At 50.5% G+C, this 26322-nt stretch overlaps 3 protein-coding genes across 5 annotated transcripts in view; 2 read left to right on the top strand and 1 right to left on the bottom strand.

Annotated features, from left to right (window-relative positions):
* The window catches only part of PAK2 (p21 (RAC1) activated kinase 2), a 34402-nt gene extending 30555 nt beyond the window's left edge, over positions 1-3847 (top strand). For all 3 annotated transcript variants that reach the window (XM_015871109.2, XM_015871111.2, XM_015871110.2), the window contains exon 15: positions 285-3847. In XM_015871109.2, coding sequence (XP_015726595.1) covers positions 285-371 — 87 coding nt within the window. In that variant the 3' untranslated portion in view covers positions 372-3847. The remainder of the gene's footprint in view (positions 1-284) is intronic.
* Positions 3848-3949: 102 nt separating this feature from the next.
* LOC107317915 (aquaporin-12-like) lies at positions 3950-7081 on the top strand. Its single transcript, XM_015871117.2, has 3 exons — positions 3950-6025; positions 6215-6331; positions 6461-7081. The coding sequence occupies exons 1-3, from the start codon at positions 5422-5424 to the stop codon at positions 6637-6639; spliced, it is 900 nt and encodes a 299-aa protein (XP_015726603.1). The 5' UTR covers positions 3950-5421; the 3' UTR covers positions 6640-7081.
* A 730-nt stretch (positions 7082-7811) lies between these two features.
* Positions 7812-11050, bottom strand: LOC107317907 (galactose-3-O-sulfotransferase 2-like). The gene is made up of 3 exons (XM_032446549.1): positions 10958-11050; positions 9913-10840; positions 7812-9253 (listed from the first exon to the last, which is right to left on the bottom strand). The coding sequence occupies exons 1-3, from the start codon at positions 10996-10998 to the stop codon at positions 8357-8359; spliced, it is 1866 nt and encodes a 621-aa protein (XP_032302440.1). The 5' UTR covers positions 10999-11050; the 3' UTR covers positions 7812-8356.
* Positions 11051-26322: the final 15272 nt, after the last annotated feature.

Raw genomic sequence — 26322 nt, 5'->3', positions numbered from 1 at the left:
TACTGTAGTAGAGCCTTTAAAGTGAGCAGAAAAGGACTGAGAGAAGACATTTGAGCAGGAAACCTCTTCCTGAAAAGCAAAAGGCTGATACTGTTTTAGGAAGGGGGGGATGATGAGCAGGCTGTGAGTGCCATCAGCCACTCAGTCTGTTCCTTCAGAAGCACTGATAATATTTGCACTACTTTCTGTATCTCAGGATGGGAAGAGCTGTATGAATATGTGCCTTACACTGGCTTTTTTAAACCATCTTTTACTAATTTACTGTGTTTCTCTCATCCTGGCAGCATCCCTTCTTGAAACTGGCCAAACCTTTGTCTAGCTTGACGCCACTGATCCTGGCAGCCAAAGAAGCAATGAAGAGTAACCGCTAACATTAATGCCACGGCCTACATTTGTTTTTGTTATTATTATTTTATTTTTTTTTTTACAAATCTTTTTAATATATGAAATTGTTACACTTCTGGTGGGAGGGAAGAGATTTGGGGGTGGGGTGGGGGGGGAACATCTGCAAAAGGGAAGCAGCTCTCATCCAGAAGACACCTGACATAAATTGTGGCGGATCTAATGATCCCTTTCTGGGGTCCAGAAGGAATTGAGGACTGAAATACTGGCTTTTTTTCTTTTTTTTTTTTTTCCTATATATATTTTTTTTTCTTCCTCCAGACAGCCCAGAAATGCCACTTAGCATGCCCAGGGTTTTAAGGGCTTTATTGACTTTACTATTACAACTCCCATTCACTGTACCCTTGTGGGTGCTTTTAGTACTTGAATGACCGATTCAGGCTTTCAGAGAGCAGCACTAATTTTACCAGCTGATCTCTTTCATTCTCCTCTTCCTCCCCTCTATCTGTAATCCGCTTTAGTAAGCTCCCAAATTACAAGATTCATGGCAAGTGTGACAAATGTGATGGTACATCTTGCCCTTTCTTCCTTATACAGATTAGCTGTCACTCAACTGTTTAATTAACAACGTGGCTACATAAGAAATCACAATGCGAGAGATTTATTTTGCTTTCTAAGTCATGTATGGAGAGAGGGGGAAGAGAAGTATTCAGATGCTTTTCATATGCCTGTGCTCTGTGGACTGTTAATCAAAGATGTGGCTACTCTGTAGAAACCTTATGATAGATCAAGTCTTTGGATGTCAGTTTATGGCTATGTAGGTAAGGGTCAGATAGTTTATTTATGATCAAATGATCAGCTATAGTCAGGGCAAGAAAACGATTCCAGCTGTCTTCCTGTGTGTTCTTTTTCCCATTAGACTTGCTGGCCAGAAGCTTAAAGGGGTATTTTGCTTGGTGTGGTGGGTGGTTCAAAAACATGTATTGTATCTGTGCTCTGACTTGGGCTTTGGAAGTTATGCTGGTGCCTTTGACTTTTTATTTTACATTTCCTTTCTTGTATCAAATACGTTTTTTGTATATGTTGTAATTTTTTTTTTTCCCCAAGCAAGTAATGCATCAACTTATGGAGTTGTCAGAATTTAAGTATTAGAGCTATTTTTTTTCCAGTTTTGTATGTGCTCCGTTTGTATTAATGAAACCGAAACAAGTCATCAGATCTGAGGACACTGCAGATGCAGGACTTCTCGAACAGAGGGTTATAAACACCTGGATCTGCCAGAGTGCTGTTCTGAGAATATGGAGGAGGCTGAGAATGGAGAACAGTGCCTTCAGACATCCACGGGGCTTATTTAACTGGCTGGTTGGAAACTGAAGAGACTTGATGCATCATCACACTGACCCTTTCTCACTGCAGACAACACCAGCCAGAACGGCTGAAGTTGAACATTCAATGCAAGAAAAAGTGCCTCCCTCTGAGGGACAGTGAGCGCCTTCAGCGAATGATTTCTTGGTGTGTTAATGGGGCAAGCATAAAAGACCCTGTGCCCCCGGCTTCTTTTAGTGCTACAGTCTATGCATTTCAACTTCCCAAACAGTTTAATGAAGAACTAACTGTAGTTACAATGTGCCAAATGATTCTGTGAATGAATAACTGTTACTTTACTGGGATTTTATCACTTTTGTAGTGGGCAGGACCTGGGATGGATAGGGTTATTGCTGGGTATTAACAGAGGACCCTGAATAAACTTGATGCACACCTTTACAAGCGTTGCTGGCAGAAGGTAGAAGTCATTTTCAGCTAATTTGTACAGTGATAGAAAAAATTAAGTCTTGGGGACTGGTAGCCAAGCTATGACAAAACTCAGAGCTGAGAGCAGCCAGCCAGAGCTGCTGGGCCTGTGTCGGTGAGGGAAGGTGAGCAGCTCTACGATCCCAAAATGTTGGCTGGGACTCACCAGCTTTGTGCCAACCAGGTGCCTTACTGTGCAGGGATCTGCAGTGCCGCCGCCACTCAGTTTGTGTTCTGCTCTTGCGTGGTAGGAACCCAAGTACAGTACGTTAACTGCACCGTCAGAGGGCAAAGCCTCTCTAGCTGTATGTGTGAGAATAGCTGTGGTTTTAAGGTCAAGATAGTGTCTCATTCCAGGCAGATAAATCCAGATGCACTTCCCAGGCAAAGTGTATTGCAGGCCATGGACGCTGTAAACACTAGAATGGCATTGCTCTTGGTTTGAATGTGTCTGGCTTCCTGATCAGTGAAGTAGCAAGGAAGCTTGGCTAAGGAAAAAAACCTGTCTTATCGATGATTCCCTCTTTGTCCATTGCTGGCAATGGACTTTGTGAAACTCCTTGTGCCAGAGTTAAGGTGGGAGCTTTTCTTTCTTTTTTGTTTTCTTTTTTAATCTTTATTTTTGTTTCGGTGGCACAGTCTAGATAGACAGTAAGATAAGTATAACTTGTGATAAATTTAGAAGTTTTTATTAGAAAAAAAAAAAAAGCAAACCATGAAATCATAAGTAATTTTAACTTATTAGCTCACTTTTATTGATTATGAGAACGGTTTTAAACTTGTTATTATGAAACTTGTCCAATTTAGTCTACTTAGGAGGTGGTTTCCAAGCTTACAGTCATCCTAGCAAACAAGACTTAGCCCAGCCCCGGAGTTACAAAACATATCTTGATGCTTGCTGGAATGGTGTTAGCTCTGAGTTGAGGAGTGCTGCAAGGTGGGGTCAGAGATGAGCTGGGAGCAGCTGAGCTGGCAGAAGGGGAGAGCCATGAGGGGGTTGCTGTACTCTGCTTTTGTGTCTCTGGGGGTTTCTCTGCCAATGTCAGCTGCACGTCTGCAAAACATAGATGTGAGCCATGGGCTGCTCAGCTTGGCTAAGGCAGACAAACAGAACGGCCCGAGTTGGAGTAGATGCTGAAAAGGAAGAGTTTGCTTTGGAAAGTGCTGGGGTTCCCACATGTCTCTTTCTCTTGGGTGCCAGCTTAGGATCCCAGATTGGCCCGTAATCCAATCTGTGTGTGATGTGTGTGGGATGCCGTGTACATTGGGGTGACTGGCTGGGCGTACAGAGCTGTGCAGCTCGTGGCTGGGATACACGTGTGCAGGAGATGTGCAACTCTTGGGATCTCTGTTACAGTCGAACAAAGCAGGTTGCTCATGGGAAGCAGCCGTGGTGCTGGGAGCGTGTGCTTTGATGTAAGGCAGCTCCTGTGCTGGAGGGTGGCTGGGGGACCCAGAAAGCTGATCAAGTCTCTCCAGCTGAATTTGTGTCTCTGGTCCGTTTTCCCTCTGTCCCTCACGCTATCAGTGGAAATGGAAGTGAGTGCAAGCTTTCTCTTTTATTTTTTTAACCGTCTTCAGATTTTAATGTTGCCTTTTGTGTAATTTAATCCCATTATGTTATTTAATTGTTACTGCAATATTAACTACTGTATTTGTTGACTTTGTTTAATAACTGTTCTTTCAGGGCTAGAAATAAACTTCTAAAAAAAAAACCAGCAATCTTTTTCCTCTCCTTCCCCGTGTCTTCTAACACCAGAATAGCTGAAGAGTAAATGTTTGGAGGCCTTAAGATGAGCAGAATGTGTTGGTTTGTAACTGAGCTTTAATGGTGGTGGATGTAATTTTATGCAATACCCGCCTGTTCTGTCTCTTTTTCAATGTTATTACTCACCAGCTTCACGTGCACTTGTCTCTGCATGCTGCTGCCATCATTGCACCTCGTGCACCATGCTGTGGAGCTGCATATGGGAGCAAGAAGGTCAATGAAGGGAGATCCCATCCTCTTTTTGCAAGTGGAGCAAAGCAGAGGCCTTTTTCATCACCATTGCATCTTCCATTATTGCTTATGCTTCAGGTTTCAATCACAGATGTACAGTCTAGTTGAAGAAGAGAAGCTCATTTCAGTGTCCTCTTGGGTTTAGGATTGGTTCAGTTGGAGTCCAGCTGATGTTTCTGGCCTGGCTGTGGATCTCAAAGTACCCATGCTGTGTGTTTCCTATGTGTGGTTGGGAAATCACCTCCTTCCCTTTCTTGCATGTTATGTGAACCTTGCTCATACTGTTGACAGAGGAAAGCCAAGAAACAGTTTGACTTTGGAAACATTTTCAGCCAGACTTAAGAAATGCTCTTAAGTGATGTTTGTGTTTAATTTATGGTGGTAACAGCTGGCAGGAGGAGAGAGAAGGTGCTTAGTAAAACCAATTCAGCTGGATACGGGCACTGAAGTTGCTTCGATTTTCAGCGAGCCAAGGAAAAAAAGGGAAGTTTTGAGTCTTTTGATGCGTGTTTCATCTTCCTGTCTGGGCAGGGTGTATTAGGCCAAAGGTGCACACTTGTCTTCTGTTGGGAGAAATAGTTTTAAGGATAGTGAAATGGTGATGCGTTTTGAGGCAGGTTGCTCACAGCCCAGCTGTTTTGGTTAGGGCTTGGTGGAGAAGCTGCTCACAGTGGCTTGGGATTCCCAAGGTTCCCAATGCAAGCACCATGTGCTGCCCTTACCAGGAACCTTCCTAAAACAACCATTGGGTGAGCACCTGGGGAAACGAATGTTCTGAGGAAGGAAAGCAGGGCTGGCTCCCATTGTATGGGGATGGTTATCCCTGTGGGATGTGTCAGTGAGGAGTGAGCTGCTGTTCCCACTGTCAGAATGGGAGATGTGGGCAGAACCCAAGACGTGCTGTTGTTATTTGATGGTGACAGCAGTTCTGCCAGTGCAGCTGGGAGAGATCCCATCCAGCAGGAGCTCAAATGTCCCTGCCACTAAAAGCCATACTGTGAGGCCTTCCTGGGGACAAGGACAGGGCAGAGTATGCCAGCCAGGCTCTGCTGGAGTGGGAGGCAAGGGTGGGAAGCAACAGGCTGGAAGACCAGAGCAGCTCTGGGCAGCGCTTGTCCCCTGCATCCTGTAGCTCGCACGTGTTGTGTTTCCCAAAGCCTCCTGGCCGCTGGGCAGCTGCCACGTTTGCTTTTGCACAGCCTTATAAAACAGAGGCTTGGAGGCTTTTCTGCTCCTCCCCAGGGGCTGAAAGCTGCGTGGCTCTGTCTCTCCCTCCTGCACCTTTTGCTATGTCCGGCCTGAACATTTCCATCGGCTTTTTCTTCCTGGTGCTTGGCACGTGCGAGGTGCTCAGGCGACTCTCCAAGAGGCTGCTGGCCCCGGGGCTGCTGGGGTGCCTGGCTGCAGAGCTGGCAGGCTCACTGCTGCTGTGCTCTGGCTGCCTGGAGCTGAGGATGCTGCTGGAGATCGGCCCATGGGGTGGCCTTGGCCCTGATGTGGTTCTGACTCTGTTCTTCCTCCTCTTCATGGTTCACACCGCCTGCGCAAATGGAGCAGCTGCCAACCCCACCATCTCTCTCCAGGAGTTCCTTCTCTTTGAATGTGGCCCCGTGGCCACTGTGGCCAAACTGCTGGTCCAGTGTGTGGGTGCAGGGATGGGCTGGGCCCTCACCAAGCTCTACTGGTCCTGGGAGCTGACACAGCTCCACCTCATCCAGAAACTGATGGCTTCTGAGTGCAGCTCCTCCATCCGCACGTCCCCCCATCTCGGAGCTCTGGTGGAAGCTGCCTGCTCCTTCTTCTTCCACCTCGTCCTCCTCAGGGTGCGCCGCAGCCCTGCTGTGTGCCGGCTGCCTGTCCTGGCAACCACCGTCACCTTCCTGACCTACGTAGGTGAGTGCACCCCTTCCTTCCCCTGCAGCCTGGTTTATGGGGAGGAGCAGCCCCTCTTCCCTCCTCTAGGGCTTGAGCTGAGAGGGGATGACGGCTGCAATGTTTGTTTTGTACTTACTTCGGGGTGGACATCAGGTGATGTGTTGGCACAGGGAGGATGCTGACAGCCCTGTTTTCCTCCCCATGCAGCCACACCAGCCACGGGAGCATTCTTCAACCCTGCCCTGGCCACGGCCAGCACCTTCCTGTGCACAGGGAGCAGCCTGCAGGAGTACATCCAGGTGTACTGGCTGGGGCCTCTTGCAGGTGAGCTGTGTAAGGGGCACGTCCCACCATCCAAACGCTTCCCAGCAAAGGGCTGACAGCCCTTCTGGGTCACTGTAAGCCTTGCATAGTGAGGGTGCATGCACACGAGAAAGCATGCTCTTGTTCCAGGTATGCTCGCCGCCCTCTTGCTCTACCAAGGCAACATCCCAAGGTTCTTCCAAAGAAACCTGCTGTATGGCCAGAGGAGCAAATACAGGATTCCCAAGGCCAGGGTGACTCATGCAGAAGATGGAGAGCAGCGGCAGAAGGGGAAAGGGGAGAAGAGCAACCCAGCACCTCATGCTTGAGCCCCTCTGCTGGGGAGCAGTGCTGGCATGGAGCATTTTGCACGCCCAAGCCTGCAAAGGGGAAACTAATGTGTTTGCAGAAATGACTGGTTGTCTGGTGCACGCAGGAAGATTGCAGAAGCTCAGGACCATTGCGTGGGCATGCTTGGGCAACTCCCAGGTGGTTGCATCATGTCATGTTTGAAATCATCTGTCTGTTTCTCTTACAGCCATAAAAACAGTGTAATAAGTCTTGGAGACTTGGGGTGAGGAGGAGGCTATCTGTAAAGTTTGGCATTATTTGAGCTCAACTGAAGCTTCCAAATCACACAGCTCAAGGAGAAGGGTGCAGCGTGGGCACAGCATGCCCTGCTTCCCCAATGCAATGCTTAACCTGTGTTTTGCATGCAGCTGGGAGCTGCAAGGTGACAATAACGGGTTCATAAAGCATCTTTGGTTACAATATGTGGCTCTGGTACATGGTGCAGGTGGGTGGTTGCGTGCAGACCCTGCCAATCCCAGCCCTGGGCTGCTCTCTGTGACTATGTGAAATGTCCCTGCTAACACAGCGCTCTGTGATATAAATTCCTGGTGACCTCCATGGGAACCTGAGCATGGGCTGAAGGAGACCAGCTCCTGCCTTCAGCAGCAGGCAGGATCCAGCCCAAGTGGCACCCAACTGCAGTGATGGTGACAGATGTGGGTTTGGTACCCAGGTGTGCCCTCCCCTCCCGATGGACACAGAGACCCTCAACTTTCCCTTTCCAATTGGTTGTGGGGATCTCAAATCCTCCACTGATTGTTTTTTTTCCTTTCTGAATGTCTTTTGGGTTGGAAATTGTGCAGCAGATGGGGCGTTTTCAGGTTTCCTCCATTTTGATCGAGATGAGAAATCCTGATTCGTTCTGGGGTTATCTCAGATCTACACTATGGAGCACAGAGCAAAGCCATCAAGGCTCTGGGTAAGCTTTTAAGGTTGGGGCTCATTTCTCATCTAAACTGATATGCTGGTCCTACCTTTTCTTTGTGACCGACCTCCGTGACTGATGCTTGCATTTGTTTCCCTGGGCAGGGCATGGAGCATTCCTAGAGCTGCTCCAAGCAGAGGGCTGGGATGTCTGGCACAGAGATGCTCAGGAGGTGCCTTTTTGTTGGGCTGCTGAGCTCATCTATCGTAATGAAGGGGAGTTTAATAGGAGTGACACTGAACACTGTTGGTTTTAATTAAGAGGCTGCTCTCCCAGCACTGAGGCGTTGTGGAGGAGAGAATGCAGCTGGACAGACAGAAGCATTCCTGAGGTATAAATGAAGCCCTGCAGCCCTGATGGATGGCCTGGCCCATCACCACCTCCAGCTGCAGCCTGTTTTGCCTCCTGGCATCATGCAGCTTAGTGTCCCATTCCTGCTGAGGCCTCTCGCTGTGGGACAAGCAGCCCCAGTGCTGCCATCCTCCCCATCCCCTGCATCCCCTTCTCCTGTGGAGGCTGGGATTCATCTTTGCTGGCTCAGGAGTGACCCCAGAGGAATCACAGCAAGGTAAACCCTCAGGTAAGGGCTTACTACAAGGTAACCACTATGGGGCCCGCTCTAAGGGCTCTGGTGGTCAGGGGTGGCAGAGCCTCTGCAGACCTCACATCCCACCTGGGCTGCACCAGGGCAGCAGTGACACCAGACCCCGGGGGTGGATGGTCGGCCGTCCTCAGCGGAGGGAGCTGGAGAACGAGGCCGGGATGGGGGCTCAGTGCCGGGTGCCTTCCAGTCTGTACCGCAAGGCTTTACCCTTCTGCCTGCCCTGCAGCGAGGGAGCGAGCTGAGGGGGCTTTTGGAGGGGCCTCTGGGGGGTATTCTGTGTGGGAGCCGGGGGGAACTGCTTGTTGTAGAGAGCAGTGCTGTACTGCAGCTCCGGGGTCACCAGACGTCGGCACATGTGCTCTGTTGCCTTGTCCAAGCCCTGCTTGAGGTTATAGCCCAAGATCCTGGCTTTGCCATACTGCAGTGGCCTCAGGGAGGAGTCCTTGATGTCCTTTGGCCCCACGCTGCCCATCCCTTGCAGGCAGGTCCTGGCCAGCTCTGCTTGCCTCTGCCGCAGCGCCCTGACCTCACGCCACATGCGCTCCCTCCCGATGTCCCGCTCGATCCTCTCCCAAAAGGTCCTATTGAAGTGGGTGTAGATTTCCCAGTCTAGTCTATTCCAGGCCTTTATCTTCTCGGCTGTGATGCTGGAGAGTGGGGACCTAGTGCTGCTGTCCCTGCTGTTGAGTGGGAAGGACACAACGCTGTCCAGGTCCCAGCACAGTGTCTCCTTCAGCAGCACCATGGACTCATCGAAGTATTCTGAGATGAGCAGCAGGTCGAAGGACGCCTCGATGGCCTTCAGCATCAAGTTCACCCTCTTGGCCGTGACCTCTGCGTCGGGGTTGAAGCCGAAGTCAAACGTCATGAGGTTCTTGGCGTAATGGCTGTCGCCAGCCGTGGGGTTGTAGAAGCGGTAGGGCTGGCTGAGGAACTCCTCCAGGCTGCGGGCGCGGGCGAAGGCCGATGTGCCCTTGTAGTACACGAAGGAGGACTCCATGAGCTGCACGGGGTTCCTCAAGATGGAGAAGTAGATGGCTGTGCTGGGCACCACTTTCTGTACCTGCAGAGGGGAAAAAATGGAGTTTGAAAGGTGAGGTGGGGTGAAGGGACCTGCTTGCTGGAAAAGCAGAAGTGGTTTCATTAAGTTTGTCTACAGAAGCCGTCGGGAGATGCACAATGAGGGCTGTGAAGATGCTCAGAGGTCTGGAGCACCTGTCCTACAAGGATAGGCTGAGGGAGATGCCCTTGTTCAGCCTGGAGAAGAGAAGGCTACAAGGAGACCTCATTATGGCCTTCCATTGTTTAAAGAGAGATTATGAACAGAAGGAAAATCGACTCTTTGCATGGGTTGATAGTGAAGAATAGGGGGAAATGATTTTTAAACTGAAGGAGGGAAGATTTATATTAGAGGTCAAGGAGAGGTTGTTAACTGAGGGGGCGGTGAGGCCCTGGCACAGTCTGCCCAGAGAAGCTGTAGATGCCCCATTGCTGGAGGTGTTCAAGACCAGGCTGGATGAGGCCATAAGGAACCTGATCTAGAGCTTGATTTAGCAGTTGGTGACTCAGCCCATGGCAGGGGGTTGGAACTAGATGATCTCTGAGGTCCTTTCCAACTGAAGCTGTTCTATGATTGTACGATCTTTGAATACCTCCATGCTTTCCTGGTGCCCCTGCCTTGCTCCTGCCCTGCTCCCAAGGCCCAGAGGCTGTGTCCCTTACCTCTGGCCGCAGGAAGCGCATGTGGTGGCACAGTATGTTGAACTGAGGAGGCTTCCGTGGGGAGAAGCCCTGCACGAACTTGGCCATGAAGTGGTGTGGGTAGAAGAGCTGGTGGCCGCCCTTGAGTGGGAAGGCGAAGGTGAGGTTGTGCATCTCACCAAAGCGGAAGAGGATGTTCATGACGGTGCTGCTGGCGCTCTTGTGGACCTTCAGGAAAACAATGTTGGTCTTGGGTTTACACGCTTTCTGAAAGAAGGCGTCCTCTACCTGCCCGCCATCCCCAAGGGCCATCTCATCTGTAGAGATTTCTGTCCAGCTCGGGAGCAGTCCTCTCTCCAGCTCTGTCCTGTAGAAGTCATCTGCCCTCAGCACCTGAGCTGTATTGAGCACGGGCTGTTTGACTGAGTCACCCCAAGGTCGGGGTGGTGAACCCATGGCTCGATGCTGAGGTGGGCTCTGCAGTGTCACCTGAGCCATCTGGGGTGGTGTTATTTTCTTGTGCTCCTCTGCAACAATGCTGTTGGTGAAGAGGACACCGTCATCAGTATCTCCCAGAGCTGTGGTGGCACTTTCAGGAATACCTGGAAATATATCCCCTCTGGTTGCTTTTCTGGGTCTGGGGAGCTGGGATTTCAGCTGTGGGGCTGGAAGATGGGCTTCCATCTTGGTGCTGCTCCCCACAGGCTGCCAAGCCCAATGCTCCTCTTGTTTGTCTGGACTGCTCTCCTGTGTTGTCACCTGTCTGTAGTACATGTGCATCTGGAAACCATCCTGTGTGTTCACAGCAGGTTCCAGCGCAGCCTTCCTCTGCCTGTATGGGTGATCATCCTCCCTTGGCAGGCTGTGGGTCTGGAGGACATAGTCAGGGCTCTCCCGGCTGTGGTCTGTGGTCTGCTGCAGGGCACGCTCCAGCTCACAGCGACAGTTCCTGCAACAGGGTGAAGATGAACAGACAGCAGGAGGTTGGGTGTGTTTTAACCCCTATCAGCCATCGGTGAAGGGCTGGAGGATGAGCTGCAGGTTGGCCCTTCTATCTGGGACATACCTGATAGGCTGCAGCTTCTCCACAACTTGAAATGAGACCATGAGGAGGATGAGGAGGCTGAAGGAGATCCAGAGCCGACCTGGCTGGCACCTGTATATTGCCTTCAGGTTCCTGCAGGAAAGCAGACATTTCACAGCACTCATTGCATCACGTGGGGGAAGAAATACATTAGGCACAAAGCAGAGGGAAAAGAGACCTCAAGGCTTCCACACGACACCCACCAGAAATGAGTTGTCTTTTGTTTTTTATTTACTTTTATTGAGCTTTAAGATAAGGTCATTTTTCCATGGGTGGAAGAGGTGTCGAGACAGCGATAACCGATGAACATCGACAGCTGTGCTTGAGCAGGGGAACCTAGTGGAAATTTCCAGCCAGGACACAGATATCACACTAAAAGGTAAACAGTGATAACCATAAAGTCGCTTTGCTGCTCAGGGATGCCTTGCCAGCATGGCTTTAACAGCGGGAGCAGGCATTGCTCACGCTCAGCCCTGCCTGGCTGAGAGATGTCTGGCCCCTTTCTATAAACAAAGAGGAGAAGCTGTTGCTTCTCTACCGTCTGTTTCTCTCAGCTCCTGCTGAGCTTTACTATGGAGCCACATTGAGCATGGACACATGTATCCCATTGATTTGGGTTTGCCATTAAAACCTGGCTTTATTCCGCAAATATATATTGTATATATATGATATATATATATGATATATACACATTCACATATATGTGTGATATATGTGTAGATATATATGTGAATGTGTATATATATACAAATATACATATATGTATATCACATATACATATATACACATATATATCACACATATATATGAATGTGTATATATCATATATACATATGTATATACACATATATGTATATACACACACACATATGTGTGTATATATATATATATATATATATATATGAAGTGTTGTAACTAATTGTAATTTGCTTCCAGTGGCTGTGCACCACTTCAGACAAAGGCACGGCTTCTGGGATGTTCTTAACATCTAAACATTTAGGACAGTAAAACCTAATAGAAGACATGTGGTTATGAGCAAGGTGAGCAAGCCAGCAGCCACCAACACAGCCTCCCCAGAACCTGGTGACAACCTGCAGGTACCCATGGCCACCTCATTATCTGGGGCCACACAGGAGCCCAGTAAGGGCAGAAACACCTGGCTCAGGTGGTGGGTTTGAGCCCCAGAAATGAAGAGGCAGAAGTCACTGGCCGTGGAACACAGACCAAATCCCAGATGTTTCAACAGGTTTGATGCCATACAGAACATCAGGCTTGGTGTTGCTGCAGCGATGTAGTGCGTCTTTGCAAGTGCTGCTGCTCATGCATGTGTGCTTCATGCAGATTTACTTCTAGGTTTGCTTCCACGGTGCTCCCCAGGTGGTAGCAAACTTTCATGGCAGCTGTGGAAGGTCTGAGCTCTGAGCCAGCTGCCTTTTTGGAGCTGGCTGAGCAAGTGGTCCCAAATGTGCCATGTGTTGTGGCCATTTCCAGTCTGACTGGGCTCGCACAAAGGCAGGGTGCTTCCTCCAGGGTACTGCATCCAAGTCCAGCCTTATCCAGGCTGCTCCTCACCCATCTCTCCAAAATGGAGCCTCCCCAGGAGCCCACCTTACTCTGGCTGCATACATTAGGTTTTCTGTTTGCAAACAGCATCACAGGGCCTTCCAGAAGATGCTGTTCCTGCCTACCACCTGGGAGAAATGTTGTGTCTGGGGCTTTGCTAGAAGAGAACATGCTGTCGCCCCAAACTTCTGCACATTTAACCATTCCCACCACCACATCCATCTCCAGCCATTCCTCAGCACGGAGGCACTGCAAGGACGTGACCTCTGGGTATAGTACAACCAGTGCCGAAGGAGATAACGCCATAATTAATAGATAAAATTCCACTTACGTGATCAGGTACCTTCTGAATTTCAGCATGGTGAGCTGCAGCCGTGGCTGAGCAGCGGGTGCTTGCCGTCAAGTTACCGCGTAGAGTCTGGGAGAGCAAACACGGGGAGCCTGGCTTGTGTGCCTGCATCTGGTGGCCCCTCCCTGGGTGCCGTCCCTCTGGTGCCCTGCTCTGCAGCGCCTGCTCCCGGCTCTGCTCCGGCTGGTGGCAATTTGCTCAGCCAGCCCTGGGGCTGCGGTGACTCTCAGCAATCCTTTGCACCTTGGTGGGTGATGAGCTGGCTGGTAGGGGATGGTAGGGTTGGAGTGGTGGTGCCACCTGTGTTTGTGTCCCTGCTGCCCTCCTTGGTCTCAGCCAGGACTGCTGATGCTGTTTTCTCCCATCTCTTTGCAACTGATCTTTGCTCCTTTTTTCCCCATCTCATGTCCTTGCCTTCTTGGCAAAGTTGAGGACAGACACAGCTTGTTGGTAAGTCCTTGCCACTGGAAACCGCTGTAGTGATATGATCTCTGTGTCTGTACTGTGGGGAGATGCTGTGCAGACTGGGTTGTGTCTGCATGGCTTGGAGGTCATTCTGCTCATCCCTGCTTCAGCCTGGCCTCCTGTGTTCCCCCATACCAGGACTGCGCTGTGCCAGAATGACCAACAGCTGGACCCCCCTGCTTGGAAGCCAATGCTTCCCTGTACCAGTACAGCACTGGGTCAGCTTCTTGCTGGCTGGTGTACAATGCAAGACCAAGGAGAACCAGGATGCTCTCTTCTATGACAAAACTCCAGGTTCTCCTCTCTTTTCATCAGCTTTTCCTCTGTATATTCCCTTCAAGGCTCATCCTTGCATCCCACACAGCACCAGCAAGGATACGCTGCTTGCATTCAGCCACCCAACACCTGGGGCAGCGGTGGGAGTGGAGAATGTGATGTGTGCCATAAGGGCCCTGGTGGTATGTGTTATCCCTTCTCCTGTGGCCATGTCTCTGAGAGAGGCAGACAGACCTGTCTGAGGTCCCTTCTGACCAATGCCTTTTTCTGTAGGGACAGAGGGGCCCAGCTTGCTCCCTTCCCCCTCCTGTCACCTCTCCCTGGCACAGCCAAGTGCTGCCTCTCCCCGTTCACCTCATTGAAACCACAAGTTTGCTGTAGGGCTGCTGTGTTCTCCACCCATCCTGTGCTCCTGCTATCTGACGGCCTGGCAGCTTATCTCAGAGCTTGGGGCCAGGTGAGAGCTGTGGGCTAGTTTGTGGGGTGTGTGGGTCAAACCCACTACTGCTATTGGGAACTCTGGATGAAGGGATGGAGCTTCTCCCCTCTCCTCATGCAATCTGAGATAGTCGAGCCCATCTAGGGAGCCATGCTGCTGTAGGGTCTGCAAGCATCCCCAGGCAGGACTGTGGGAGAGATCTTTCTGCTGCAGGGCATGGGGTACCCATTCCTGGGAGCACCCATGCAGGCACAATGAGAGGAGAAGCTCATGAACGTGTGGGTGTCCAGGTTTGATCCTGCTCCTATTGGGGTTCTTATGGAACTGAACCACTCAGCAAGCATTGCAGGACTTCCAGTGAGGGCATCCCCCGAGCCTCCCACCATTCCCTAGAGGGCTGAGGTCCATCACTAATACGTAACCAGGCCAGACAAGCCTAAGGCACTACTCACATCCTCTTCAAACAAACAGACGAAGTCTGAAAGGACCTTTTCATTTTCCTCAGACCCAGGTTTTATCAAGCGCCGATGACCAATCTTGCTCTCCTTCCCCTTCACAATGAGGCCAATGTGTTCGGAAGGGTGCGGTTTTGAGATACGGTAGAGCAGCTGGCATGCATCTTGCTGCAAAGCTGGAGAGTAAGCAATGGCTTTCCAGGCTCAACAGAAGGAGCAGCAAGGATGGGATGCTGTTATGGTGCTGTGAAAGCAAGAAGTAGGAGAAAGGCCACCGCTGCTCTCCATTGCAGTGGTTTTCCTTGTCAGACAAGGACAGGACTGATGTACTTGCACTTGTTGGCAGCAGGGGTGGGGATGTAGCCTGGAGAGTGCAGGCAGAAAGGGATGGCTACACTTGTGCTTCCCACGCTGCCCACCCCAGCAGCCCTAAACTCATTTTTATCTCTTGGTTTGAGCCTTAGTCCTATGGTTTCCAGCTGTTCTGTGCCTCCTCCCACCAGCAAGATGTAACCGAGCTGCAGCTAAGGGCTGTGCTGTGCAGGACCTGCCTTTTCCAGGCACAAAAGCACAGCCTGAGCTGGTGCAGGAAACCAAACTCTTGAGGAGTGCCATGAAGTCTTCATTACCCCGAATCTGAGAAGAGAAGGAGCATGTCTGAGTCCTGTGTGCTGCTAAGGCTGCCCCTGCTTTCATCATTTTGTTATTATTTTTATCCCTGTCTTTATTTCCTTCCTTTTTGTGTGTGCTTTACCAAAGTGAGAAATTGCCAGCATGATATTCTGCCTACCCGTGGTCAGCTTGACCAACCTGTTTATACCCTGGCATCCTGAAGCTTGTTGGTCATGGGGGTGGGGGGGTGGCAGCAGCACTATGGGTCAGATGGGCCCAGAAGCACCACAGAAGGGGGACACCATCACCTGAGGCTTTCTTAGGTCTGCAATCCATCCTGCAAAAGCCCAGTGGGGGTAACAGCTTCTCTCCCCCCCTCCCAAAACAACAAACCCTTTGTGCAGCGTTGTTTGCTTTTCAGACCAGTTTCCAGACCGACATATTCATGAAACAGCTCATGATAATTTTGACATTACTTTCCCCAGGGAATTCAGCGTGCTGTGTTATCAGCAACGAGTAAGTTTGCTTTCCAAGTCATTTTGAAACCTACCACCCCCAGGGCCTCCCCTTCTGCTTGTGGCAGCCACCATTAGTGCCTACTTAAGTTTGTATTCATTACATCTGCATCCTTCAGAGTGAGTGAGGCACCCTTATTTAATTAGTTCCTATTAACAGCTCTCTTGGGAAAATGGAGTCAGGTCCCTCTGCAGGGAAGTGACCATCAATACCAGGCACCCCATAAAAGGTACTGAGTGCACTGACACCAGTGCATCAAGATGGGAAGCTGGGAGCAAAGCGTGGCAATAGCTGTATGGATGCTGGGTAGTATGATGGTACAGGGACAGGTTATGCTCTTGTGAGCATCTTCCCAGCTTGCTGTTGGGAAGGACCATTCAGGGAATAAAACAGAGCCTGTGCAGCTACCAGCCAGAGCTTCCCTTTGGTGTGATGGAGGAGGCAGTGCTGCTGGATGTGCTCAGGTTGTGGTGAGAAGCACGTTCATGCTTCTGGCTTACACTCTTCGGTTCGCATTAGGACTTTGGCCCGTACCATACACTTATTTGTTCTTTAATCTTGGTCACCTTATCAGAAGCCTTTGAACAACAAAATACATCCCTGCTCACCTTGGGAACAGGCTTTGTGATTTCTTTTGGGTTGGTTTTGTTTCCTTGCCAGGGACCTCACAGATAAGTGTGATCCCTCATGAACCCGGACTTTGTCTGGCAGGCTCCCAGGCCTGCAGCCCTGATGGGGTCCCAGCTGTCACTGGGGGTTTGTTTCTGCTTTCCCTGACCAGCTGGGTGCAGCTGGAGGCACAGGGGATGAACTTGCCTTTCCCAGCCCTCTTTGACCATAGAGAGTATGGCAGCATGTCTCTTTTCAAGGCTGGCTGGCTGTGTGGGTTCACCTGCCATCTATGATGTGTCCTGCTGTGCCACCCACATTGGATGTTAAGGGTGGTGATGCAAAGCACAAACAGCTGCTTTCTTTGGGGCTGACTTCCACCTTCTGCCTTTGGAGGTGGTTTAGGGCTGTGGAGATGTGGGCATGGTGAGATGAGCTGGGGTTGGATTTCAGGATCTTAAAGATCTTTTCCAACCTTAATGATTCCATGATTCCTTCCCACCAGATGTTTGCATGCACTGCTGAGGCCATCCTGAGTCTGCAGCTCTCCAGGCCGAGCTGTCCCAGCTTTCTTGCTTCTCCTTGAATGAAAGATGCTCCAGACCCTTCAGCATCACTGTGGCCCTGTGCTGGACTTGATTGGTTACTGCACCTTATCTTGTCCTGGGGAGCCCAGAGTGAGTCTCAGCGCTGCAGATGTGGCTTGGTAAGTCATACTTAACCTGAGAAAGGCCAAAGATGAACAGAGACTGAAAAATGGGTAAAGGAAGGACCAACTACTGCATGGTGAGGAAAGGGGAACATAAGAGAGGTAATGCAAGTGAAGCAGGGAAAGCATGGCTCCCCTCTTCATTTGATGTCCTTTCCAAGGCATTCTGGGGTGAAATGTTGGTATTTTTTTGCCTGCTGCCCCAAAATCCTTGTGTGTTTTCAGACATAGGCTGGTCCAGCCTGGCCTGGTGCACATATCAATAGAGTGGAAATGGCTTTTAGATGAAGCCCAGCTAAAAGAGCTGCGTTGACTGAGGGAAACCAGGCAGAGCAGGAATTTACACCGAGAATGCCTTGGGAAATAGATCAGTGTGCAAACAGGGTGGGGAGCACATGCTCTGATGTCAGCTCCTATTTATTAAAAGCACAACAAGGAGCCCAGGTAAACACTGATGTCTCACCTGGGAAAACGAAAACAAAACAACACCGTGTTGAAACGTAGGAGAGAGTGTGTATGACTGTATGACTTCTAGGAAAGCTGCAGCATTGACATGTGAGTGTGAAACGGCTGCCCCACAGGTCAGGGTTTGCACAGTGGTCTGGCATGCGGAGGAGCGGTGGGGGCCAGATGCTCACCTTGCTTCCTAAAGCTGCTCCTCTCAACCACAGCTGAGCAGAAAGGCACCGACTGGGAGTGTGGGTCTCAAAAGCAGCATGTGGGAGAGGTTCCTTGCAGCTGTTTTTATGTTGGTGGGCTCAGACAGCTTGTCTGCAGGTGGCAAGGAGAAGCAGGCTGTCCCTGTCGTGCAGATGGACTCCATCTCCATGTGTGTTTCTGGGCAGCCCTGGGAAATGCACGTGTTGTGCACCAGGTATGTGCTTGGGAGCAGACAGTGAGCAGGATTGGGAGCTCAGGGCTGTGCTGCAAGAATGACATTCAGTTGGGATATTTCACCACCAGGGAGCAGATGGTCCCAGGCTGTGCTTTGTCACCATCGTGATATTTAATTACGGTATGTGTGAGTTCAGGCTCTTGCTTCCAGCAGGGAGGAGGAGCTGGTTGGCTCCGGTAGCTTTTGTAGGCAATGCATTTAAAACTTTTCACTGCTTGTCCCTGTAGGTGTCGTCGAAGCAGCACAGAAACAGCGGATTGGCTGCCCAGAGAGATCCAGGGGATGGCTGGGGCTGCTTGGAAGCTCCATGAACCAAAGAAGGGCTGTTTCTGCTTTTCCCTTCGCCACACTTTCCCCCTTTCCCCCTCCAGGCTGATTTCATAGCATCAACTGGAATGGCTGCATTCAGCAGCACAGCTGTCATTCACAAGGAGGGGTTCTTCCTTTTGCCAGCACCTTCATACTAAAAAGTCTGGGAGTCATCTACTGCTTTCTTCTTAATAACAAAAGGCCTTTTTTTCCCATTCCGAATGCTTTTTTAAGATGCATCCTCAAAACGTGGGGCTCTGCTGCTTCTCCCTTTGGCCACAAGGACGCTGGACTTGAAGTTTTCCTGTGGGGGGAGCTGCTCCCTCTGAAGTGCCTGCAGAAAAGTTGGTATTTTTTAATGAAGGAATGAATCCATTTTGCTGCTTTTACATGGAATGGTGCTGCTTTGGGGAGTCTGTGGCCCATGGTGCAAATGGGGAGTGTCTGCATACAGTAGCAGCTGCATGTTGACAGTAGTTCAGGGTGTTCTTAGAGGCTTTTTCCAGCCTTCGTGATTCTGATTCTAGGTCAGGCTCCTGCTGGGCTCCCAGCAGCTCTGCTCAGTTCTGCTGCAGCTCAGCTGGTGCCGGAGCTGCAGGTAAACCCAAATCCCATCACCACTCACGTCCACACTGTTGGTCAGACTAAATGGCATTAGTGGTCTTTTCCAACATTAACGATTCTATGACAAGCTGTGGCTAGAGCAGCAGGCCGTGGCGGGCTCGAGGTCATGGCATTTCTTGCAGAGCCATTGTGTTTGAGCACGGGCTGTGCAAACCGCACTACGTGCTGGGCCAAGGCCGCTGCTTCTCACTGGCAGCAGGTCAGGGGTTCAGAGGGACGGGGCTGGGTCCAGAGTCTATGTGTGAGGAGAGCTGGAGCCCATGGGACGGGCGAGGGCTGGGAGCTCAAGTGGAGGTGGTGTGGAGGAATGGGCTGGTGGGCAGGGGGCACACAACCCACAGCATTTCCTGATGCAGCCCCATGCCATAAATGTGGTCCTACAGAAAGCCCAGGAGCTGAGGAAGGTGGGCATGGAGACCCTCGTGTGCTGTGCTTTGGACATGGATGTTTTCCCTCCTGTTGGGTCCTCTGGTTGTGTCTCTGCTGTCACTGGTTCAACATGGGGGAGGGGGTGAGTTGCATGGGAAGGTACCCCAAAGCCATGATTGCTCTTTGCAGATGTTCACACACCCCTCCTCCCGAAGGAGGCAGCTCCAAAAAGCTGTCCAGGGTTGGGACAGGTGTGTTTGCTGAGCAAGCACCGCTGTTTGCTCAGAGGGGACCCAAGTTGTGCTGCAGACCTTTGTCCTAAGGTATTACAACCTGCACCCTTCTCCTCTGCTGCCCAGGCTTCAGCTCCTTCCCTCCGCCATGGACCAAGGGAATGACCTTCCTCTGGGCCATTTATTTTGCTCTCTGCTGCTTTTCATTGGTGTCCATTGGCAGGGCACCGAGGGATTCCTGGCCCCCTGGGCTCTGTATTCCAATGGCCGCACTGGGACGAAGGGCTTTGCATTCAGACAAGAAATTGTATAGGGACAATGAGCTTCTTGGTGCCTCTCTATGGGGCTCTGGAGTGCAATGAGCTGCTGAGACAGCTTATTTTGGCTGATCTGCTGAGAAAGCAGGCTGTGCAGAGTAACATGGGATCTGAGGAATTTTAGGATGGATGAGTACAGTGCATTGTGTCTGTGTCAGAAGCACTGTACAGTATAGCAGGTCACAGTGCAGCAAAGGGCTTCTCCCATTTACCTGCAATTCCCTGGCTCATTCTGCATGCACCTGCCCTGGGCAGGACCCTGTATGGTCCTCACATATAACCCTATTCAGATCTAGAGATGTGGATGTAAAATGAGGCAGAGAAGATGAGGTAGTGGGGGGTGATTTGGGGTCTGGTTTAATAGCTGCACGTCTCCTGAAGACAGCAGGAAAAGAGCAGTGTGAGGTGGAATTCCTCCTTCCCGCGACTCACAGCAGGGAAAAGGAAATGGGAAAGATGGAGGGAAACAAAGCTAGAAGGAACTGCTTGGATTTCAGTGGTGGAAATGTTGATGGTAACCAGAACTCCTGCATTCCTGGAGCATGCTGTGGGTGCCATGCTCCCATGGTGCTGCTCAGTGCATGAGCCAGGCAGGACCCATTGGCAGCCTTGACCTCTCTCCATCAGCATGCCCCAGCAGTGTCCCTCAGGACATGCTTCCTGTACCCTCCAGCCCTGCCTTTCTGCCTCCCCACTTTTATTTTTAAGCGGTCACCTGTGACCAGGAGGAATTACACTGTGGCAGTCGGATCAATGAGCAACCTGTACTTTGGCGCTTGTGACTACAGTGGACCTAACCCTGGTTTATGCTGCAATGTGTTAACCTCTGCTGGGTCTGGGCTGAGCTGCTCCTGGTGCCTATGTCTGTCCTTAATACTGGGGCAGCCTGGCTTGTCATCAGTCAGTCCTTTAATTTGGCTTTGATAATGACAAGTGGGAGCCACCATGTGTGCCCACTACTGCAGATTGCTGGAGCAGGGTGATTGCCCTCTGAAGATACCCCTTGGATAGCAGAGGAGGGCCAGATTTCATATTAGAGGGCTGAAATAGAGTGAGAGGAACCTGTATTGTTTTGCTTCTCCCCAGGTAACACCTTCACGTTCTACTGGTCAAGTTATTCCATTAAAACAAACCTGATTGCCCTGCCCACGACAAGGAGGTTGGAATCAGATGATCTTTGAGGTCCCTTCCAAGCCAAGACATTCTATGCTTCTATGGAAAAGCCCCACTGCAGTGTCTGCAGTGCTCCTGTTTGTGCTAGCATCCTTTATATGAGGCAGGAGAAGAGATGGGCTGATGGCTGCGGCTCCCCTGGCATGCACTGCCATTACACAAACGAGATGTCCTTGATGCAAGGCCAGCCCGGTCTTTTTGTGGGGATTTCCCACATCAAGGGGAATGTGCAAGAGGAACAAATGTGTTGTTTGCCATTGGATCTTCACAAAGCTTTTCTTGCTGTTTGTTCATGTTATTTCTCCAAGGCATGTTTCTAGAAGGCAGGGTGTTGTCTCCTCAGAGCTGTGGGACTCCTTGAAGAGCCAGCACTCAGCAGAAACATTTGGGCTGGTGACAAAATCATCGCTGCCATAAATGCACAAAACACAACTGCCCAAAATAAAGCGGGCTGTAAATGGGCTCAGTGTGGTCTCACTGCCCCACTCCAAGGTCAGGACCGTGTTCTGCCTTTTGGTGAGTAACATTTAATGCAGTGTTGCACAGATAACCACACACTGGTGATTACTGAAGGCATTTTGCATCTTTCAGGAGGTGGGGTAGTCACTGTCCTGGAGTTGTTCAGAGCCTGGAGATGTGGCACTGAGGGACATGGGGTGGGTTGTTGGTGGGTCTGATGATCTTAAAAGTCTTTTCCAACCTTAATGATTCTAAGGCTATGGGCACTACCGTTATTCGCTGCCGGTTCCCCAGAGGAGTTAATTTTCATTTCTTTCTGGGATAAGAAGATTGGTGGCATGACGCTATTTCTCCCCATGCAGTGTCCTTTGTCTATAGTATAACCTATCATTAAACTATGACATGAAACCACATTACCCCCACCTTATGCAACTTTCAGCAAAGCCACCTCCAGCCACAAGTCTCCTCTTTTCTCCTTTTTTCATCACCAAACTGTCCCTGGAGCCAGCCCCAGTCAGACACATGCCCTGAAGCCCCTGCACCTCCCTAGGATTTCTTCTCCTTTATCCCCATAACTTGAAATGCCCAAGAGGATTAAATTGCCAGGGCAAGGGGGGAGAGAGGGGTGTCTAAAAATCTACAGGAGGGGATTTGAAATCTGCTTAGCTTGGCCTTTTGCTTCCCACACTTTGCTCCTCCCAGGACTCTTGGTATTTCTAAGAGTTTTATTATTTACCAAATTGCAAAACAGCAATTTCTGGAAGGGACAGAGCAGTTTGAGAGCCAGGCGTTGGAACTAGATGATCTTTAAAGATCCCTTCCAACCCAAACCATCCTGTGATCATACGAGCAAGGAATAGCATGGTTAAGGACGGGAGGAGCTGTTCCCCACATGTGCCAGGGTTTTATCTTGCTGGGAACATCTTGACTGAAGACCAGGAAACTAATTCCTGTGCCACTTGGGAGGGAAAGGAGGGTTGGTTGAAAGGTCAAGGCTGCCTGAGAGCTCCTGAGACATAATGTGGGCAGGGGAGGTCTTGCTGGTGCTGTGGTGGGCATTATCACTGGTAGGGAAGAGATGTCTTCTCCAGTCCTCTCTGCTGGCTGTGCAAGGAGTGCTGGACCCTAACCCATAGAGAACAGTGCACCGTATGAGGCTCATGGCTGTTGAATTGCCCTTGCCACGTTCAAGAACCTCAAGCAGAGAGAAAAATTAATTTAACTAGAGGTCGAAAGGTCTCTAATAAAGACTAAGCCTTGCTGTTATTCCGAAGCCCAGTTTCCATTAACTCCCTTCAATGCTGATTTAGAATGACAAAATGGAAGGGAATGCTGGCCAATGTATGTTCTGTTGGTTACAAAATCACTGCTGATCAGCCAGGGGATGGGACTGCCATAAGAGCATTTACTGCTGCCAAGGAAGGTGGCTTTGGCCAGGACACGTGTAATAACGTGTGGTGGCGGTGACAGGTTAAAAATGAGCCATTGTGAGGCTTTGCATGAGGATGGGTGTTTGGTATTAATGATTACCGTGAATTAGCTAACTGGAAAGGGGCTGAACAGCTAATGGTAGAGTTCATGTCAACCTATTGGTGACCTGACCCCTTTCCCGCTCACCTGATGCCCAAACCTCGTTTCTGGCTGCAGAGCTGTCTTGCAGCTGAACACAATGGGGGCTGTGCCAACCCAGCTGGGCTGCCCATGGCCTGTGCAGGGCGATAAGAGGCTCAGACCCTGCTCCTTGGGCCCATTCCAGCAGCGCTGAGCACTGCCAGCCCCAGGATGTCCAAACAGCAGCTGAAGGAGCTCCCAAAACAGAAGACGTAGCTGAGTGTCCCCTTGTATAGGTGCTGTACCTTGAGTCTGGCTGTGATGTTCAATGATCCTCTCTGCTACCACCTCTCTCCTATCCCCTTCCTGCATGGACACTGCCAGTGGCCTGAACTCTGTCACCATGGGGGAATGTCTGTGCTCCTGCTCCTTCTGCCCAGTACCTGGATGTCCTTGTGATCCCCAGCTCCCCTCTCCACTGCAAACAATGTGGTGTTAGGCACCCTGAGCCAGGTGGCTCTGCTAGAGCAGGGATTGGGCCAGAAAAGCCCAACCACAGCCATTTTGTGCCCCCATGAAATTAGCCACCTTCTCTTATGTTCTCTTCCTCCAGGATGGCCCAGCATTTCCCCACAGGCACATGTTGGTAGAACTTAGTGATATCGATAGTCTTTCTTTCCTGATTATCAATATTTGCTGGTTTGTTCCCATCAGTCTTTAGGAAACACCCAGGAAGGAGGTATGAATAAAGCTCCAGCAGCTCCGTGAATCCAGCAGGAATCATCAGCCCTCTGTGCCTTCCTTCCTGTGCTCCCTTCCCAAAGCCCCCCATGAAAGCTGCAGTTCCCAGGGCTGTACAGAGCTGCTGGTAACCCTGTTAACCTTTGGGTTAATCAAGCAAACTGGAATCCTTCATTAGAAGGAATGTCACTAATTACATAGCCAAGAGGCTAAGAGAGGTTTGCATTGACCCCTGGCAGCAGAGCACAAATCACTGCTGAGCTCAGCAGTGGGGCTGGGAGATTGCTGGAGATTTGGTTGAAAGCAGGCAGCTTCTCCATCAGCAAAACCTTTTTCTCACCAATGCTGGGTATCTGCTGGAAGGAGAGCATGCATTGGGTTGGGGTTAGGGTTAGGGTTAGGGTTATGGGGCTGTGACACTGTCCTTCAGAGATACTGAACAGTATTGAGGCAGAAAGTATTGAGCTACTGGTACCTCCTGGGCAGGCCAGCATTAGCACCTAGCCAAAAATGCAAACCTGCAGTGGTATGACACGGTAAGCAGCTCCAGGCAAGAGGCTACAGCCTGCAGCTGGGCTTAGTGCTCTGAGGCATAAAGAACTGCTTAAAATGGACAGAGGGCTCTTTGTTTGCTGTGTGAGGTTTAGAAATTAAGCAATATTTAGAAGTAAATATTGATTCAAGCAACATCTGCTCCTACTCTCCACCGGCCACTTTGGCTCATCTCAGGTAGAAAACAGCATATTGCAACACAGCCCAAACCTGACACCGAGCATTTCTCCTAATCAGTGGGGAAACAGGTTCATGGCATTTCCTGAAAACAAACTAACCACACTGACTCTGGACTTCTGGGTCCAGAGAGGTGTTGGGAGCATGTTTCTGGAAAGACTGAAGGATGATCTTGGGGCATTCGTCAGGCATTGGGAATGCCAGGCTGGTCTCAGTCACTGCTGGGCACGGACACACTGGCAGGGCTGGCACTGCTGCTGGAACACTGTGATGACTTGGGGGTCAAGCAGCTGCAGTAGGCATAGGTGCCCCCTGGGGTACCAGCAGGGAGGGAGGTCTGGAAAAGGGAGGGGAAGGGACTGTGGAGATGTGGCACTGAGGGACGTGGTCAGTGTGCTTGATGGGTTGGTGGTTGGGCTTGGGAATCTTAGAGGTCTTTTCCAGTCTTCTAAAGGCTGCCCTCCTTGCCTTTACCTGCTGTGACATGACCTGCGGACAGCATGGGATGGGAACTGGAGCCCAGCTGTTGGATCTGACCACATTGGTACCTTTGTCATGGGCAGGTTCCAGCTACAGCTGAGCCACAAACTACATATTCCCGTTTCCAGAGGGAAACAAGCCAAGCCCTACAGATAAACCTGCAGCACTGGCGTATGTTGCTCTCTGCCCTCAGCCAATCTCACCGTGCCAGCACCAGCTTCATCCCAGCCCAATCGCAGCAAGCATTCTTCCTTAGGACACGGCCAAAACTCCAACCCGGTTTCAACCACAAACTGCAGCATATCCACATGGAGTTAGAGGAATAATTCTTTCCACGTGGAGATGTAAAATAAGTGATTTTATTTTGCCATCGTTGTTACTTAGCTTGGGTCCCAGCCCAGTTCTTCTCCTGGAGGTGATGTGTGTTTGTGTATTGCCAGTGGCCTGCAGTTGGCCAGAGGGTGTGTTTATTGGTATTTCTTCATCCTTCATGTAATTTTTAGCAGCATCTTCTTTCTGAAAACAGAACCAGGATGTGCAGTGCAGTATTGCGACAAAACGGATTTGTGATGGGCAATAATATCCCAGCATGTCTCATGAAGACATCCTGGAGAAGACCTGATACTTCCTGAACAACAAGGCTGGAGTCCAAGAAGAACTGCCTTAGTTCTCCTCCTGATCAAGCAGCTCCTGCTTGCACGAGGCTCAGCACTGACCCCCTACCTTGGAAGACAAGAATTTCCATTGTTAGTAAGGATCAGTTCTTGCTGTTTAATCTCAGCTTAATAGGGCTCATATGAGACACAGGAAGAGCTCTCCTTTGGCACAAAGCTGTGCAAGCAGGCAGTGAGGAATGCATTTAGTAGGATCGGTTGAACCCTGTGCCTGTATTTATGTGAGATACTGGACTTCAGACACTGGAAAGGCAGCGGAAGCTGGATGCACCAAGTTTGTCCCTCCTGGTATCCCATGGGAAGGCATTCAGCTCTTTGCATCCTTTGGTGGGAAGCACTCCTCTGAAAAGGACATCCAAGCAGCCACAGTGGCATGTAGGACAGGATCTGGTGCATGATGGATGGTCATTGACAAAGGTCCACCAGAGCCCTCTTCCCAGGGATGTGAGCACAGAACCATGCCCTTGACCCAACACCGGGTCTGGCTGCCCCAGAGCCACCTGCCCTGCTCCCGTGTGGAGCGGCACCCAGCTCTGTGTGCTGGCAGAACCAGATGGAGAGGGTCTGCAGAAGAAGAGGGCCCTGATCTCAGCATTCCTTTCCAGGTTCATCATGACAGCGTGAGGAAGATGATGTGCAATGCTTCCTGCTGGCTGCAGGCTGCCCTTGAGCTGCCTGGCTGCTCCTCTGCCTGCACAAGTTGCTCTCCAGCCCATCTGCGAGGGCCATTACTGCCTTTGGATCTTGCTACCATTGCCAAGAGAGTGAAAGGGAGAGTGTGAGCCAGAGGGTGCCGGGCA

Source organism: Coturnix japonica, chromosome 9, assembly GCF_001577835.2.
Source record: "Coturnix japonica isolate 7356 chromosome 9, Coturnix japonica 2.1, whole genome shotgun sequence".
Classification (NCBI taxonomy): Eukaryota; Metazoa; Chordata; class Aves; order Galliformes; family Phasianidae; genus Coturnix; species Coturnix japonica.
This window is presented reverse-complemented; position numbering and strand designations above follow the sequence as displayed.

Bases quoted from the DNA above. Each gene is read 5' to 3' on its own strand.
- LOC107317915 (XM_015871117.2), top strand. From the start codon at position 5,422: ATGTCCGGCCTGAACATTTCCATCGGCTTTTTCTTCCTGGTGCTTGGC. The intron at 6,026-6,214 runs GTGAGTGCACCC...CTCCCCATGCAG, and splicing joins CACCTTCCTGACCTACGTAG to CCACACCAGCCACGGGAGCA. The intron at 6,332-6,460 runs GTGAGCTGTGTA...CTCTTGTTCCAG, and splicing joins CTGGCTGGGGCCTCTTGCAG to GTATGCTCGCCGCCCTCTTG.
- LOC107317907 (XM_032446549.1), bottom strand. From the start codon at position 10,998: ATGGTCTCATTTCAAGTTGTGGAGAAGCTGCAGCCTATCAG. The intron at 10,841-10,957 runs GTATGTCCCAGA...ACCCTGTTGCAG, and splicing joins GAGAAGCTGCAGCCTATCAG to GAACTGTCGCTGTGAGCTGG. The intron at 9,254-9,912 runs GTAAGGGACACA...TCCCCTCTGCAG, and splicing joins TGCGCTTCCTGCGGCCAGAG to GTACAGAAAGTGGTGCCCAG.